The 16,672-nt window shown below is 36.1% G+C and overlaps 1 protein-coding gene across 3 annotated transcripts in view; it reads left to right on the top strand.

Moving 5' to 3' along the window:
- Positions 1-8,747: 8,747 nt before the first annotated feature.
- The window catches only part of GRID2 (glutamate ionotropic receptor delta type subunit 2), a gene marked incomplete at both ends in the record, with an annotated part of 1,503,481 nt that continues 1,495,556 nt past the window's right edge, over positions 8,748-16,672 (top strand). For all 3 annotated transcript variants that reach the window (XM_081304511.1, XM_081304512.1, XM_081304510.1), the window contains one exon: positions 8,748-8,835. In XM_081304511.1, coding sequence (XP_081160637.1) covers positions 8,748-8,835 — 88 coding nt within the window. The remainder of the gene's footprint in view (positions 8,836-16,672) is intronic.

The raw sequence follows: 16,672 nt of genomic DNA, 5'->3' as shown, positions 1-16,672 counted from the left end.
ATCATCAGCTTACAGGACTTGTGCAAGTAACAACCCAAAGTATCTCTCTGTAGTCTTTCATCTCTAAAAGTGTTAGACTGCTGTTTCTTGCTGAACAATACTAAGTTCATATTGAGTGAAGGGACTTCTGGTGTGGGCTAAGTCTTAGACATGTGAGCCTGTATGTCAGGAATGAGGCCTTGTTATCATTCTTGTTGTTCTCCTATGAGTGACAACCATGTTTAGACTTTAATCCTTGAAGCATCTTAAATAGCAGATGCATTTTTTTTCTGTTCCTTATTGCCGCTGGAAATGAAATACCTTTAATGACCTTTCCCTGGAGGCAGACCACTCGCCCCCAAATCATGATCTTTGGTTCCTTGAGTCAGGAAAGAAGGTTTGTTAATCTTTCCTAGATGCTGAGGAGTTTTGCCTCTACAGAAAGCATTTAATTTTTTTTTTAACTGGGTCCTGGGATAAGACAGATTGCTGCCCCTCCTTCAGAAGTGTAAAGCTTATTTCTTCCTACAGAGACAAGTTGAGTAAGTGGACTATATTTTGACACTGTTCTACCTCCATCATGCTTTATCACTGAAGTGTCCTTCCCTGCCCTCATTCTTTCCCATGAGCAACTAGTAAAGATCAATATAAGAGTCTATAATTGAGTGCAGGTCTCCTTGTTCTGTGCTTTTAGGTATTTCTAAATTTATGTTAGCCCATATTTAACCTTCAATAATTCATTAAAATTTTTGGCTGATTCTTCTTATTTGTTCCTATAGAAGACTCTTCATCCTTTGTGTTCTGTTTTCCGTTCTGGCTAACTTTGGTGGTGTCTGTCACTTTTGGAACTCAATTTTCTTTGCAGTCTCACCACCTCAGTTCTCTGAAGGTTTCAAGGAAATTTACATTTTTATAGATCATCCAGTATTTTCTCATTGTTAGGATTACAACAATGTTCTTCTTTAGCTTTCTATACCCTAAGAAAAAGGAGAAATCTATATAGCATCCTAAAAAGAAAACATGTTTATAGCTGATATATTTTTCCTCCATCATAAAAATTTAAAACAGAGATAGAAAATTCCTATTACAGCAAAACCCAAAATCTCTCCCTAGATATGTTACTCCAGCCTACAGATTTGTAATCAGGCTAATATAAACATCTACAAACAGTACATGGAAAAACAAAACAAAACAAATCATCTTATTTTGGGAATTTAGAATACAGATTACGAAAGTAACAAAGGATTTCATGATATACTATATAAACAAAAATAGATGGTAAAATAAGTTTGGGATATTCTGTGCTAAATAAAAATTAATATTATGCTTATTAGAGGACATCTCCTTGATTATAATATATTGCACTAGGGAAATGTAAGAGGAGAAATAAATCTGTCTAGCATTTTGAAATCTTATGTGGCCACTAAACCCCTTTCTTTGATTTTTCTAGAAGAAAGTGTTCTATAAAACTTGTAGTAGTTAGCCCTCTATCTCTACATTGAAATATCTGAGGCAATTTACTGGTAGAGGGAAAAGGTTTGTTTCAACTCACAGTTCTGTAGGTTGCAGTGCAAGATTGAAGGGCCCTGTTGCTTTGAACCCCTGGAGAGGGCAGCACATGTGAGTATCTGGTAGAAGAAACTACTTACTTCATGAGGCAGTAAACAAGGAGAGACTGGAGTCCCTCAACCCCCTACCAGGGCATGCCTCCATAGACCTAAGGGTCTCACACTAGATACACCTCCTAAAGATTTAATCATTTATCAATAACCCACAATTGTGGAACACTAACCATATTCCAAAACCATAGAAAAGCCCAGTGTGGGAATGCTGGTTTAAATTTTTCTGAAAACACTGTCATTTAAAAATTTAAAAAATATTTTCTCTTTTTCAAAAGTTTTAATTGTATCTAATTCTTTGAGGTTCAAGTCTCTTGTGGTGACATAAAAAATGTGATAAGGCATCAAGGTGTTAAAAAAGGATGGGAATTTCAATGGCTACAATATAACTGATTTTATATTAGTAAATTTTAGATAATTCTATGAGATCTAACCTAAAATTTATTGTTTATTTGTTTTGCCTTCCATTATTTTTAGTCATACATACCATATTACAAATATGTCAAGTGAAGTTTGGGTAGCGATTCCTATTTGGGTTTTGGTTTCTGATTTAATTTTATTGACACCTTCCAAAGAAAACTTTGAAAACTTAGTTCATCTTCTCTAAACTGAACAGATAGCTCTACCTATGTTGTAATTATGGGAATTATAATCAGGTGAAATAGTCTAATGAATAGACCACTGTGATACATCTGTAATCTGTTTATTTTGGAGAAAATTAAGCTGGTATCGTTGTATGCATCATGAGTAATATTCCACCACATTTTGAAATTTTCATTTTATATCTTTCTTCACTAATTAGTTCACTCATTTATTCAAAGTAAGTTAAACACCTAAATTCACCAACAATTCATAAAGATGATGAGGGATAAGGAATTAATTTTATTTAATTCAATGCAAATTATTCACTAAAAAGTAAAAGTAAATTTTTATAAAATTTTATGAATTCTTTGAAATATTCTCCAAAGTCAACATACAAATATATCATAGATAACATAGATAAAAGATCAAGATTTTGTTTCTCTATTTAGATTTTCTCTTTATATATGGTACATATAAAAATTCAAACTGAAATGCATACTGTATTTTCTGAACCATACTCTACAAGCATATATTGTAGTGAGGTATTTATGTGTCAAGAGCAATATGTTTCAAAAAAAAACATCTAATTTTATAGTAAAAACAGTTAATTATGAGAAGATAAAATGAAATTTGATCTCTTTTTATAAAACAAAATACTTGATATTCACTATAGTTGATATGCATTTGGTTGCTTTTGATCTAATCAGATATTTACCCAAGTGATATGCCATATCAGAGGGATCAATAGCACAAATGACAGACATTTTTTTCCTAAGGGCAAGTACAATTACTTGTAAGATATATAATTTTTTTTATTGCATAAAGCAAATAGTCAAATTAATCTTACTTTTGCAGTTTTAATATGTACACCTCAGATTTGAATAGTAAAATAATGTATATTTTCTATATACCCTCTAACACAGGTTTGAGAGGCATATTATTAAAGAATGTTCTGTTCATATTTACTTCTTAAGTACCTGACCAAACTAGACAAGATGTAAATAAAAGAGATATTTTAAGAGACTCATAATAGAAACTTATTACTCTGTGAAAATTTTAGAAGAAATAAAATTTCAGAAACTAAAGTAACCTAAACAAAAAGAAATCACTTAAAATAATAAGCTCACCCCAGTGTAGCCATTTGATTAGTATGAGTTAACAATACTCCAGTAAACTCTGAAGAATTGAGACATTCAAAAAGTAAGCTGATTAAATCTACATCAAGCATGGCTGCCATCTTGTGGGGACAGGATATAATGTAATGAGGGGCCAATCTCAACAAGTGCCCCTTTTGGGCTACAAGTCATGATTTGACTTCCATCAACCAATTGCCTTATGATTATTAACAGTCTCATGAAACAGCACACCAACATTCACACAGATGAGACAGGTGAAAGAGACCTACCAATGCATATGAATTTCTTCTCCTAAAATTTCAAAATCATGGCTCATGTGTGGAAAGTGAAACAGCTTTGAAATACAAAGTTTTCACTTGAATTAACTTTAATAATAGATACATTTGTAAAGCACTCATATATACCAATCAGTCTTGTTGCAGAATTTGGTCAGGATTCACATCTCATTGTGTTAGAAGAGAACTTATTTTCTGACAGGGTAGTCTTACAGATTTAGGGAAAACTTTAAAATAAACAAGACATTAAAGGCTAAATTTAGAAGTAAAAGAGGAAAGAAGAAAGGAAGGATGTATTACTTAATATTGTACTAGTGTGACAGACAAAATAAAAGTAGAAAGTAGTTGACCTGAGAAAAATAAGGACAAAGTATAGCCAACGTTAGTATGTCATATAGGAATACATGATTTAATGATTTTCTTGAAGCTTATTTAAAAGTAAAAAAAAAATAATCATGATTTCTGTTTTTTCCTTCCAACAAATATTTCCTCATCCTCTTTTAGAAAAACAAGACATTGCATAACCTCCATTGAGCTGTGAACTTCTATGAGCTGCTAAATACAAAAAAAGTTTTCCTTTTAGCCCCTCAACCAAATAGAATTTATGTTTTCTACTTCCACAAATGTATATTTCAATTATAATTTCAAAGTCCTTTTCCATAGCTACCTGCATTTACAGATGGTTAGTCACTGTCCTCTTATAGCCTTTCATTCATGTTTATGGTAAAGTTACCATTACTTAGAATCTTTTCTCTATAACCATATCATTAACATTATAATGTTAATGTTATAATTTATAATGTTAATGTTTATAGAGAAGTAGCAATAATGATCAAAATAATGATCAAAATAATGATCAAAATATCTGTTTTTCTGTGATATTATTTGAACATTAGCTTCTCACCTGAAGTTTGAAGTAGGTGCTCATAATAATATTGTTTTATAGTAAAACAAGATCTTCAGTCATTATTGGAGAGTTTTTTTAAAATCGACTAATGTAGGTTGATTTACTGCTGTTATAACTGTGAGCAGCTGAGTTTGAAAATTTAGGCATTGGTATTCTTAGCATATTTTTTTCAAGTAAAAATTAGAGAATTATACATGCCATGGGTTTTCATTACTGTGCTTTCTTTACACAATTATATGCTATTGAAAGAGCCTGCACTTGCACTCACCCCAGTGAGGCAAATTTATATTTCTCTGAAACTCTGTTTTTTTTTTTTTTTGTGTGTGTGTGTGTGTGTGTGTGGAAAATAATATTATGCTTCACATCTTAAAGCTATTCAGATTATCTAACATTTTCTTCAAATTATGGATGTTCATATCACAATTAATGCCTGAATGAAGTGATAGTCTCCACTTTGAAAAATAATTCATAAATCATGGTTAACTTTCATTTATATTCCCAAAAGTTAAGCACTTGTTAGAAAACTTTAGTGAATTAATGCTATTTTAACAAAGTGTGAATTTCAGCCAGATGCATCAGACCATTTTCATATGATAAATAATTTTTGAATTAAAGCTAAGCAACCTTAATGAGACCAACAGATAGCCTTCATTAAAAAGCCTCATTAATAAACACAACCAGTGAATGTGTTATTTTCTTTCTCCTTCTGGAACTTGACATCTAACTCATGCATTATAAATCTTTGTTTCCAGCTAATTAATATTGTATCACAATATATGCAGCTTTCTAAAATAGAAGAAAATACTTAATACATTGTTAAAGTGTATTTAAACTTATATTTCATAAAACACCATTAACTAGCAGTTAATGGGTATAGAAATTATTTGGTAATTACAGTGACAAGAATGTTATTTATAAATTGATAATAATAAGCTGATATTGCATTTTAATTTTGCACTACCTTCTCTTTTTTCTGGAAAACTTCAATTCATGGTTCTACTATCTCTTCCGAATGGTATTTTGCCGATTTTAAATGATCATTATACCCTCATGATTTTTTTTTGTGTGTGTAATATGTCACCCAAATTCTTTTAAATATTTTAGTATTAGAACAGTGGCTCTGAAAAATGGCTGTACTTTAGAGTCACCTACAGAGATTTTAGAATATGTGCATTGTATTTTGGGTCGTAAACCCCAGAGATTCTGAAAATTAGCCCTCTGTGATTCCTTTGAAAAACTTCCAAAATTATTTTCAAGAAAAGTTATGGTACAAAGACATTAAATTGGAGGACTGGGGAATTATGAGAATGCTGTGCTTATAGTTCATGAAAACAGAGTTTCCAAAAATGAGTTTGTATGAATATAACTACATTTAGTTATCTCTAGGACTGAGCCAGCTATTGTTTTGATGTTCCACCTGGCTCCAGGATTCTAAGATATTATAGTGTTCTTTCCATGTTAAATGGTTATTTAATAATTTTTCTTGATAGAATACATAGTGAATCATCACATTTTTAAAATGCTCCTGTTACTAGTATGATAAAAGCAAGCTATGGGGAGATATATCCATTCTTTTAATTCACTATCTGTACCAACAAAGTATAATTCATTAAAGTGCATTAGAACACTTTAAACACCAACATGACATCAATAACAACACAAACATAATCAATAATGAGTACTAATGTAAAGAAAAAAATAAGGGAATGATGAAAATTGGGAAAAACAGAAACAGAAATGGCTCCTTAGAAGCATTGGTTTGTTCCAGAATTCGAAGGGAAGTAAAATTCACATCAACAAAGAGGTTCTCTGTGAAATGCTATGCTGAATAACATGTGCATAAGCTATGGTCCTTGCTCTCAAGACATTGATGATCTAATTCCTAAGCAGTCTTGTCTACTTCTAAAGCAATATGAGATCATAGAAGATGGAGAGATTTATACCACACTAACGGATTGAGGGCTTGGGGATATAACTCAGTGGTAGAGTACCTGCCTAGCATGGGCAAAGGCCTGGGTTCAATGCCCAGCATGGCAACAAACAAACAAACATACAAACAAACAAAAAACGAAGAACTGAACACCACTGCAGGGGGCAAAGAATTTAAATTAGCCCTTTAGGTTGTGCAGGTAAGTTGTTGGCAAGATGAATATGTGCCTTTCAATAAGATCTGCTTACATAAGTAGTAATATGACAGCACAAAATGTTCTGAAATATTCAGAAAAATATATTCAAGATGAATGAAATAGTATTTCACAGAGGGGACAACATACAACTGATTTTAGAGAATGATGACCCAATTCACTAAGTTAGAGAAGAGGGCTCAAATGAGAGAATAGAGGTTTGCCAAACTTAGAGAAAGGGGGGCTATGAAAGTCTGTTTGACATTTATACATCCAAAGTAATAACATTCCCATAGGATTGCATTTACAATTGAAGCAATATTAGGACCATTAATAACTCAATTAGTCAATTGATTGTGTTAACAAATCTTTGGTCTGAAATAAGGTTAGCTTGATATAAGTTAATCATTAGAAGAAAGGTAGTCACAGTATTCAGGATTTTATGATAAGAAATAAGCTGGCAGAAAAATCCTTTCACTGAAGACTGGGAGGCTGTCATTCAGTACTTCCTCAGCTCTTCCTGTGGAAGACAACCAACCTCCCATTCTGAATTTATCTGCATAGGTTATTAAGCTACTCAATGCAATATTTTGACCAAACGTTTCACTGAAGTATTTATTCCTGTTTTATTTCATTCTTCTTTTTCTTTTTAAAAAAATTTCAAGCTTTTCTATTCTAATAGAGGAGGTCTATCTACAGAAGGATTTCAGGATTCTTTCTGTATCCTGGTTGCCTAAAAAGAAAAATACCCTGGTGACAGGGGTGTGGGGGTGTAGGGGAGATCACTGTATAAAAGGCAATTAGCACATTCTCTCCTTTCTATAACTTTATAATTGAAATCTCATTAAAAGCTTTCTAGGTCTCTTTTTCCCTAAGTGACCAGGTGTCCCTAATTTGTTTTCAACCAATGTGTCTAATTCCAGGCAAAGACTAGAAAAAGTCTGATACCTGTTGGAGAATAGCAAGGTTAAATAAATGGGGTGGCTTTTTTAGGTTGCTTTTAACCTTGTAAAAGGAAAAAAAAAAGCCAAAAAAACCTTCAACGTCTTTTCTCTTACAGTCCTGCCTTTTTCTCAGTCCCGGTTGAAGATTCCAAGGGAAATGAGAGCACTATTTTGTTTCTCCCTTGTATTGCAGATAGGGGGAGGAGGTGGTTATTAGAGAGAAGCTCTTCCTCTCTTGGTTTCCCCCTCTCTGCCTGACAGCACCACTCTCTCGCGGGCTCGCTCCTTCTCCTAGGTGATCCATTTCTAGGCAACGTGGGGTTGGTGCTGAAGCTGCCAGGCTCGCTCCTAGCTTCCTGCATCCCGCAGGCGAACCGCTTCAAAAGCATCCTGCAGCCCGCGGCGGCTTCCCTCCGCCGGCCTGGCCCCGCTGCTCGCGCCTGGCGCAACTCCCCCGCCACCGCGCCCGAACCGGCTCCCCGGGCCCGCCTCGCCGAGCTCTGCTCCCCGCCTCGCACAGAAAGGGAATTTTCTCTGCATTACTATCTGCATTACCTTGAAGTTCACTTTTTCTACCCCTCTTGGAGAGGGCTTTTTTCCCCTCCCTGCTGGAATCTGGCTGCTCCGGTTGGAATCTCCTAATCTTCCCTTCCCACTTAGATTCTGGCAGCGAAGACAAGTGATTCTCTGCGGGCCATAGGGGCGGGGTGGGGGGGCTTTTTGGCTGGGGGAGGGGGCGGGAAGGGGGCACATCCGGCGTGAGGGGGGGGCGGTGTTGGAAGTTGCGGCGGAGCTGGGACCGGAGACCCGCGGCCCCCGCGCAGCGATGGGGATGGTCTGAGCTCCAGCCTCTCCCCCTGCCCGAGAGCAGCCGAGGCTGGATACATTTTTAAAAAGCCAAACTGCAAACAACTCTGGCGATGCCAAAATTCCCCTCCAAGTGACACGGCTTTGCGAAGGAGGTCTCCTCAGGCTGGGCTCTTTCTCTCATTTCCCTCTGCCTTCCTCAGCGACGATAAAAGGCTTCTCTCTGGCAATAGGAATTTAGGGAAAAAAAAAAAGAAAAACCTGCGCTAAACTCGATCGTGACCTCAAACTCTTTGGACTGTTTTTATTTTTTAAAAGAAATATATATATATATTGGAAGACAATCCATCCTCACAGAAATCGGCATAGGAGGAGATGGAAGTTTTCCCCTTGCTCTTGGTTTTGTCCGTCTGTTGGTCTCGAACCTGGGACTCGGCGAATGCGGATTCGATCATTCACATCGGTAAGAGAGGGTTGGTGCTGTTAGTGGACACTTTTACTGTTTCCGTTCGCAGATGTTTCCCCTTTGCTTCCCACTCTCCGCCCTCTGAGTGGCTTGTTGGAGGTGGCTTCAGTCCATTTCCCTTTCCCGCTACCCTTCCCTCACACTTGTACAGTTTTCTGGAAGGATGTGGATGCTCGAACCTTGACTTGTGGTACTGTTTTCGTGGCGAATTGAAGAGTGTGGGCTGAAGGCGTGGGGGTCTCGGATTGACCTCAGCGTGCGTGTGTGCTGGGGAGTGCAGGGGGTTCTGAATGTGTGGGGAAAGGAAGTTTAATTGACTCTACCTTCCATATTTTCCCCGGATGTACATTTGCTCCATTAAAAAAAAAAATTATCTTTGGGGAGCCAAGAAGGTGTCACCTGTGAGGCGAAAAGAACTGGGGTAAGGGGTGAGGGGAGCTCCCTTCGGCTCGAACAGGTGGTTTTGCAACGTGAGCCGACTGAGTTCGCCGCAGCGTAGTGCGATGGTGACGGGGTGCCGACGCGCCCCCAGCCTCTCTCTTTTCTTGGCTTTCCGGTCCTCGCGCTGAGTCGCCGAGGCGGTGGCAGGAGGGGCTGGCGGCAGTGTAGCTGAGCACTGGGAGCCCTGTGCCTCTCCGCCCTGCACGCTCGCTCTCAGCCTGGCGCGGCAGCGAAACTGGCCCCTGGGCGCTTGGGAAACGCGGGAAGCCAACGCGCTCAGGCCGCTCTCGTGGGCTACCTCACAGATACCCACTTCACCCCGTCTCCCAGTCGACTCCGAGTTGCTGCGCAAGGCGGGGAGCTAAGGCACTTGGGCTAAGGCTGGGTGCCCAGACTCTGGGAAGGACCGCCGTGCCGGCTAGAGATGCTCGTGGCCCCACCTATTGACAACCAGACGGGCCAGGACTAGCCGCGGCGGGCAGGCGGGGGCGGGTGGGGGCTGCACGTCATTATCATGCACAGCGCTCGCAGCTTCAGGCTCCAACTCTTCTCACTTGCTAATCCGTGAGAGCTCAGTGGAGACGAGCTCTTGCAGCCTTTTCTGCGTTAATGCGACGATTTCCTTTTCGGAAATTCGCCTCCCGGGGCAAGCAAGGTTCGTTGGCTGGGCTGCAGAGAGGCCCCTCTTGGGGAATTTTTCTGGGCACAGGACTTTTATCTACCCACACGGCTTAGTATTCTTCAAATCCAGGCGACAGATGGGTCACAGCTTCTTCCCTTTCTGTCCCCCTGCCCCTGACTGCACACCACATACGCGCGCGCGCTCGCGTGTACACACACACACACACACACACACACACACACACGCCTGGTAGGAGAACCTGCTTCAGGTGGAGGTTGTGCTCTCTCGCAAGCAAGGGGCTTGTGCCTGGTGTGCGTGCCCAGAGCGGACAGACTCTCAGCTCCAGGGGGCTCCCTCTCTTGGTCTCAGAGGCTATCTTTGTAAACATGTCTGCCATTCTCTATCATTTATAGCAATGAGATTGTATATCCCTCTGTGCAAGGGGTAATGAGGTCAGGATTCAGAAAACCTTGCTCTTGTACATTAAATAAATTAAGCATTAGATAACTTACCTGCTGGATCCCGTTTTGTCTGTGCCTGTGGGTTCAAAACTTTACAGGGAGAAATTGTTATCTCATTGAGGGGGTCAGTAATGTTCCGGTAAGTGTTCAGAAGTGAACCAAGCTCCTCTTAAGGAAAGGAAATATATTTATATCTAGTTGTAAATGACTGGAGCAGGAATGAAGGTATATAATCATATACCTTTTATATTCATTTTTGATAAAGGGTTTCTGACTTATGCTTCTCATCTCTCAGAAGGGAAGCTTTTAGATAAATGCTTATTTTATTGCTTATTCCGTGGTCTACGTGATAAATACATTATTTACAAACACCTACAGCTCTTGCTATCGTTCACTAAATGTATACTATTTTGCAATGTAGTTTGGGCATTTTTTAAAATATAGCAAATACGTTGTATTTTTTCCTTTGTATATTCTTCATCACTGTGACATGGCTTACTTTATAATCAGAATATTAAAAAGTAACTGGTTACAAATTACAGATTTCTTTAGAAATCTAGTTGTGTGCATTAACTGTGCACATCCCACTAAAAGAAATAGTTAACTTTTCAATTAATTTGACTTGAATGCAATCTGAACATTAGACCAGAGAATTCGTTTCTTTTATGGACTCCCAAATATTGCAATGAAGTTAACAGATTGTTTCAAAAGTTTCAGACCTTTTATAATATATTGAAAGATGGTTAACTTGTGTTTTGGAGGTTAAAAGCCTCACCTTCCTCCACCCCCACTCTCAGCAAAAATGTGAAAAATTAAAAACTGCGTGTTGATATTAAATTGTAAGTCACCAGTTAACATGCATTGGATCATTTTACTTAGTTGAATAGGATACGAGAATTTTCTTTGGAGGTGATTGCTTTCATTTAAATACTTAATGAGAAATATGATTATGGGGGAAATGTATTAGTTTAGGGATAAAGGGATAAAAGTGATGAAACTGTAGGGAAAGGAAATTTCAATTATAGAGATATAAGGAGTTATATAGAAAGGAAAGGCTTTCCCATCCTCCTGTGATGTGTTCATGCAGAAAGTATCTGCGATAGGTAGTTCAGGCAAACTGGCAAGATAAAAAGACACTGCTGTAATAGGTTCTTAAAATATTGAATCCTTTTGGTGTTGGAACAGATTTTAGGTATGAAAATTCTCACCTTATTTCTCTTTGGTTTTTCTTCATGTAGGTAGTTTAATAAAGTCAATGACATATATTAAACACAGGAGCTCACTGTAATGATGAAATATAATGGTTAAATTGTAATGAGTGAAATGAAATTGTTTATTTCACTCAAAATGCATAATATTGCAATTATTCTGAGTTTCTGTTAAATCTTATTTGAGTGATATTTAATAGTTGCATATACTTGCTCAATATATATGTGCACACTTGCATATATAGTGTTTTTGAAATGAATTGCCTCTATTGTGATCTGTTTGCCCTGATAAAAGAAAGGTCTTTAGACATATAAACTATGCAATTTTGAATTATGCTTCTACTTTGAGTCTATGCATTGATTGAGTAATTTCATCAGACCCACATTACTTGATTGCTTAGAAGTTTCCTAATGATCTGCATGCTGTAGGAAGAACCAAAAAGTCGTGAGTGGAATGGCAATGATATGGTGTTTTATGAGGCTATTCAGAAGTCGCTCTGATTTATGTAGCTAGAAAGCTCCCAAGTCTTTGAGATTAGCCACGCTGACCGCTATTTTCTTCATACATCAGTCGTCCCACACTTTTTACTCCCTAAATACAACAGGAGTTTTGAGTACTGCTTTAATTAAGCAGGGATTAGGTGGCATTTCCAGTCAACTGCAGTTTGTGTTTTGCTTCATATCTAATATGGAGGATCTCATGTTTTTACAGTTTAATATATATGCTCATTTCTTTATCTGGTTCCTGTGCTCACAGAACTGATTGTAAATTAGCAATCCTCAGTTATATATCTCTACAAGGGAACATTCAAGTACTGTACTTATTCATATATTACACAAATCACTGACATAGTTTGGTTGTTATCAGTCATGGTAAAATACCTTATGTCAACAGGGAGTAGAACAGAAGCATTTATTCATGATTTTATCATAAGCAGATGATACTTAATCCTCTGAGATAATAATCATCAACTCTGACATTATGAGAAGTCTAAGACAATTCACAGAATATTTGAGAAGCCTGAGACAATTCACATAATATTTTCATCAGGAGAATGCTCAAATTATAGTACAAAATTGGGTGAGTAAAATATGTCAACATGTTCAAAATGATAATCGATGGTAAATTTAAAACATCAGTTTTCCTTAATTTTGAATTGAGTACTATTTTATCAAACAAAGAATATAGAGATATTCCCAGAGAGTATTCTGTGTCTCTTACAATGATTTTTTTTTTCAATTTCAGTTTGTAAATGATTTCTACTGGTTAATGATAATCCCAGGATTCATCAGGGACTCTTTGCACTGTATAACTCAATGACTTTTTAATTCTTTTGCTACATAGTGTAGTTGTTTGATTGCGATCTTCTGGATAAATATTGGAAACTACCAGAAAGTATTAAGACACATACTTTTCTATTATTTATTTTTATATCATTAATAGATCTACTGGAAGCACAATTCAGATGTGCATCATTAAGTTAGACAATGTTATTATTGATCAAAAATATCAACTATGGTATGACATAACCATTTCACTAAGGGCCTTTGCTTTCAACTCCAGATGAAATTCACTAAATATCCACTAAATATCTCCTATAAATTTTAATTCAAATATAAATAAAAATCAAGGTGATTAGCTTTTGATTTACCCACAAACAGAAACAAGTTGAAATTTTATGGGCAATAGAAGATGCAATTCATTCAATTCAGATCTCCAAGATTCATTTTGTCATACTACAAGTTCATCTTAATGGGATATGGTAATTTAAATATCATACTTGATATAGTCTAGAAGATTTTTCTTTTTCCCTCCACCCCCATATATGACTTTTAAGAAGTAAAACACTCATTTCTATTGGATCATAATCACATTTCAGATAATAGCATGTAGGTGAGTAGCAACAAATGCAATGTTTATTAGAAAATACATTTATGGCCTATAAAGATAGGTTTGCCATTAGGTGTCACTGCATTCTGAGCTGTACCTTTGTTTTCATACTTGAAAACTACATGAAATAGTTTTTAAATTTTCAGAAAAACATACCATTTAATGAGGTTTGTAATGTAGTCAGATACAGGTGGTTTTTATTTTCAAATGAGAAAGGATAATATTCTCCCTCTTATTCTTATAAGAATGTTATTACAAAACACATTAACACCTATTACTTTCCAGATAAATTAGATTGCCAAATAGTGATGTAATTTTCCACAAATTTAAAATAGAACAGAAACATATAATTAAACTAATACTTATTTTCAGTGAAAATAAAGATACCAGGAAGGATTCAAGTATGCCTAATAGTGTTGTTTAAACAGAAATTAGTGAATAAAGTAGTTTATTAGGCATTTTTTAGCTGGGTGGTTCTGTTTACCTATGGAATGCATGGAGTTCCAAACTGGTTGATGTTTGTGACTTGAAATATACATAAATGAAGCTGGAAAAAAAAAAACACCTACATGGTCAGGAGAAAAGGTTTACCCAGGCATGCCAAACATTAAGTTTTGTGAATGATCAATCATATATGCTTTCATATAACATTTGCCTGTTTAATATTATTTCTTAGATATTGTATCAGTTTACTGCACAGACATAGCACCACTACTACCACCATTACCCCAACCATAGGGTTTATTTGACCATATGAAACTGGAGTCTATTATCACTTAGTAATTTCTCTGTTTAATTTTTTTAAAGGACAACCTTCCTTCTAGCATGTCCCATTATAAGAATAATGGAAGATGCGATTTAAGTCACCTTTCAGTTGGCTAATTTAGTTTCAATGTTAGCAAAATCATATAGAGAATGTGAAACTAGGTTAAAGGAATGAACAGTTTGTCTTATGTTAGACTATCCTATTTCAATATTAATTGATAATTAGTAGATGGAAAATGTGTTATAAGAAACTTGGAATAAAATTAAGTAATCAGGTAGATGTCTAAAGGATAAAGAAAAATACTAAGTAGTACTAGGATTGATTAAGGACTTTATGTATTCCAGTCATTTTCATTTCATCGTTTAGAGAACATTTGAACATTTGAAAGCCAATTTCAGTAATTTGAGTACAATTTAATGAGCAAAGCAGGAAGTAGAAATGAAGTCTGAGAGGTATGGATACAAATTTCAGGTGATTGTGAAAACAGGTAGAATATTAAAATTTTATAAGAATGTGTTCCGGGTTCAAATCTAGAAAATTTGGGGCTAAATTCCAATATTATAAATAGCTGACTGAAAAATATTGAAAATGTATCTAATTTCTTTAGTCTAATTTTTATCACTCTAAAACAAGATTTAGACTAATATTCATGAAAGCTCCCAAATCATATAAACTAAAATGAAGAAAAATTTCTATATTGAGGACTACCAGGAAGAAATTGTCTGGGTAAACCTTTTCTCCTGACCATGTAGTCAATGTGATTCATTAATACTAAGGCATTACATACAGTGTTACTTCTATAACACGCCACAAACTAGTGCTCATTAAGGCTGCCTAGGGGCATGAGTCTTATGTTCTAACAGTACCTTCTATGCCCTTCTGCAGAACTTAAAAACTGGAAGTACACCAGGAATATAACTAAGCTTGAGATCATTCAAACCTGCAGATTAGAAAGAAATGATCAAGTGGGTTCTTATTGTGTTGGACTTCTGTTCCACATTTTTCTGCTGTTACTATTCACCAAGTAGACATCAACATGGACCTAAGGCTAGGTTGTTCATGGAAAGCTTCCTAAGTAGATGGAAGGAAAGTGCACATCAGAAGCTAAGCACTTATAGGCCTCCCTATGTGTGTTAAAAATACTTAAATTACTTCCCAATCAGATCCCTTACTTACAAATATTTGTATTTGTAAAAATCAATTTTATTGAAATAGTAATTTTTATCTTTTTTTCTTCATAGCAAAATAAGTCCAAATAAATGAATAAATAAATAAAAATAATACTTCTCTAAATGCCTTACTTGTCTAAGTAACCTTAAATAAATCATTTACTTCATTATCAAAATTATGATTTTAGAAGTTAATATTGCTAAAACTACAGTGTAATATAGGCATTACTACCAACATGCAGTATGTGTGCTAATTGGGAGAAAGCTCTTTCAGCAAATATTTATTGTCAAACTACTCTTTATTTAGCACTGCTTTTATTTCCTAGAATTAAAATGTTGTAAAAGCAAGCCATTATTCTCAGGAGGGAGACCATGAGAAAAATCATAAAATGTATGATACAATATTGGGTTGTGATAAATCCTACCAAGAAAAAGGAGGGATTGATGTGTGATCAAATATGCTGTTTTGGAGAGGGTAGCTGGGAAGGCCTCTCTGAGAAGATGATCATTGAAGAAGAGACTTGATTCAAAGAAAAGGAGTGAGCCTTGAGGATATCTGATGAAGAGGGATTTTAGGGAGAGGGCATTGCAAGGGCAATGGCAATGAGAGGAGACACTAAGGAATCAGCTTAATTTGTTTAGAGAACATTTGAAAGCCAATTTGAGTAATTTGAGTACAATTTAATGAACAAAGAAGGAGGTAGAAATGAGGTCTGAGAGGCAACTAGGGCAGATCCTGTAGGGACTTACAGGTCATGGTGTATCTGGATCTTTTAGGTCTATATGGGTTGAGATCAAGTGCATAGTATGAATTGGCTTGTATTTTAGAAAGCTAACCTCCATTTTGATAAACTAGATAGAATAAAGACACTTTGAAAGCAAATTCTAGTTGGTAGCTCAACCAGAAAAGCTGTTGTGAGACTATATATAATTTAAAATGAGAAGAAATAGATTTTCTCATGGATTGTTTGGAGTAGAAATCCATAGGAAATAAAGAGGATTCCAAAGCCTTTTTTTTTTTTTCTTGAAGCAAGGGGTGAAAGGCCTTAATGTTAAAGTGGAACTATGAGGAAATGAGCAAGTTTTAGGTAGAGATCAAAATTGTACTTGTTAAATTTTATATTTGTTAGAAGATTAAATTTGAGAATTAAGTTGACAGTTGATTATAGAAGTACAAATTAGGGGTGGATTTGGAACTTTAACTCTGCATTTGGAATTCATCATTGTAAAGCTGGGAGAGAAAGAAGGGTGGGGACAGAAGAGCTGCAAGACATGA

This window comes from Spermophilus citellus (genome assembly GCF_964194105.1).
Source record: "Spermophilus citellus genome assembly, chromosome: 8".
Classification (NCBI taxonomy): domain Eukaryota; kingdom Metazoa; phylum Chordata; class Mammalia; order Rodentia; family Sciuridae; genus Spermophilus; species Spermophilus citellus.
Note: the sequence above shows the minus strand (reverse complement) of the source record. Positions and strands in the feature narration are given on the sequence as shown.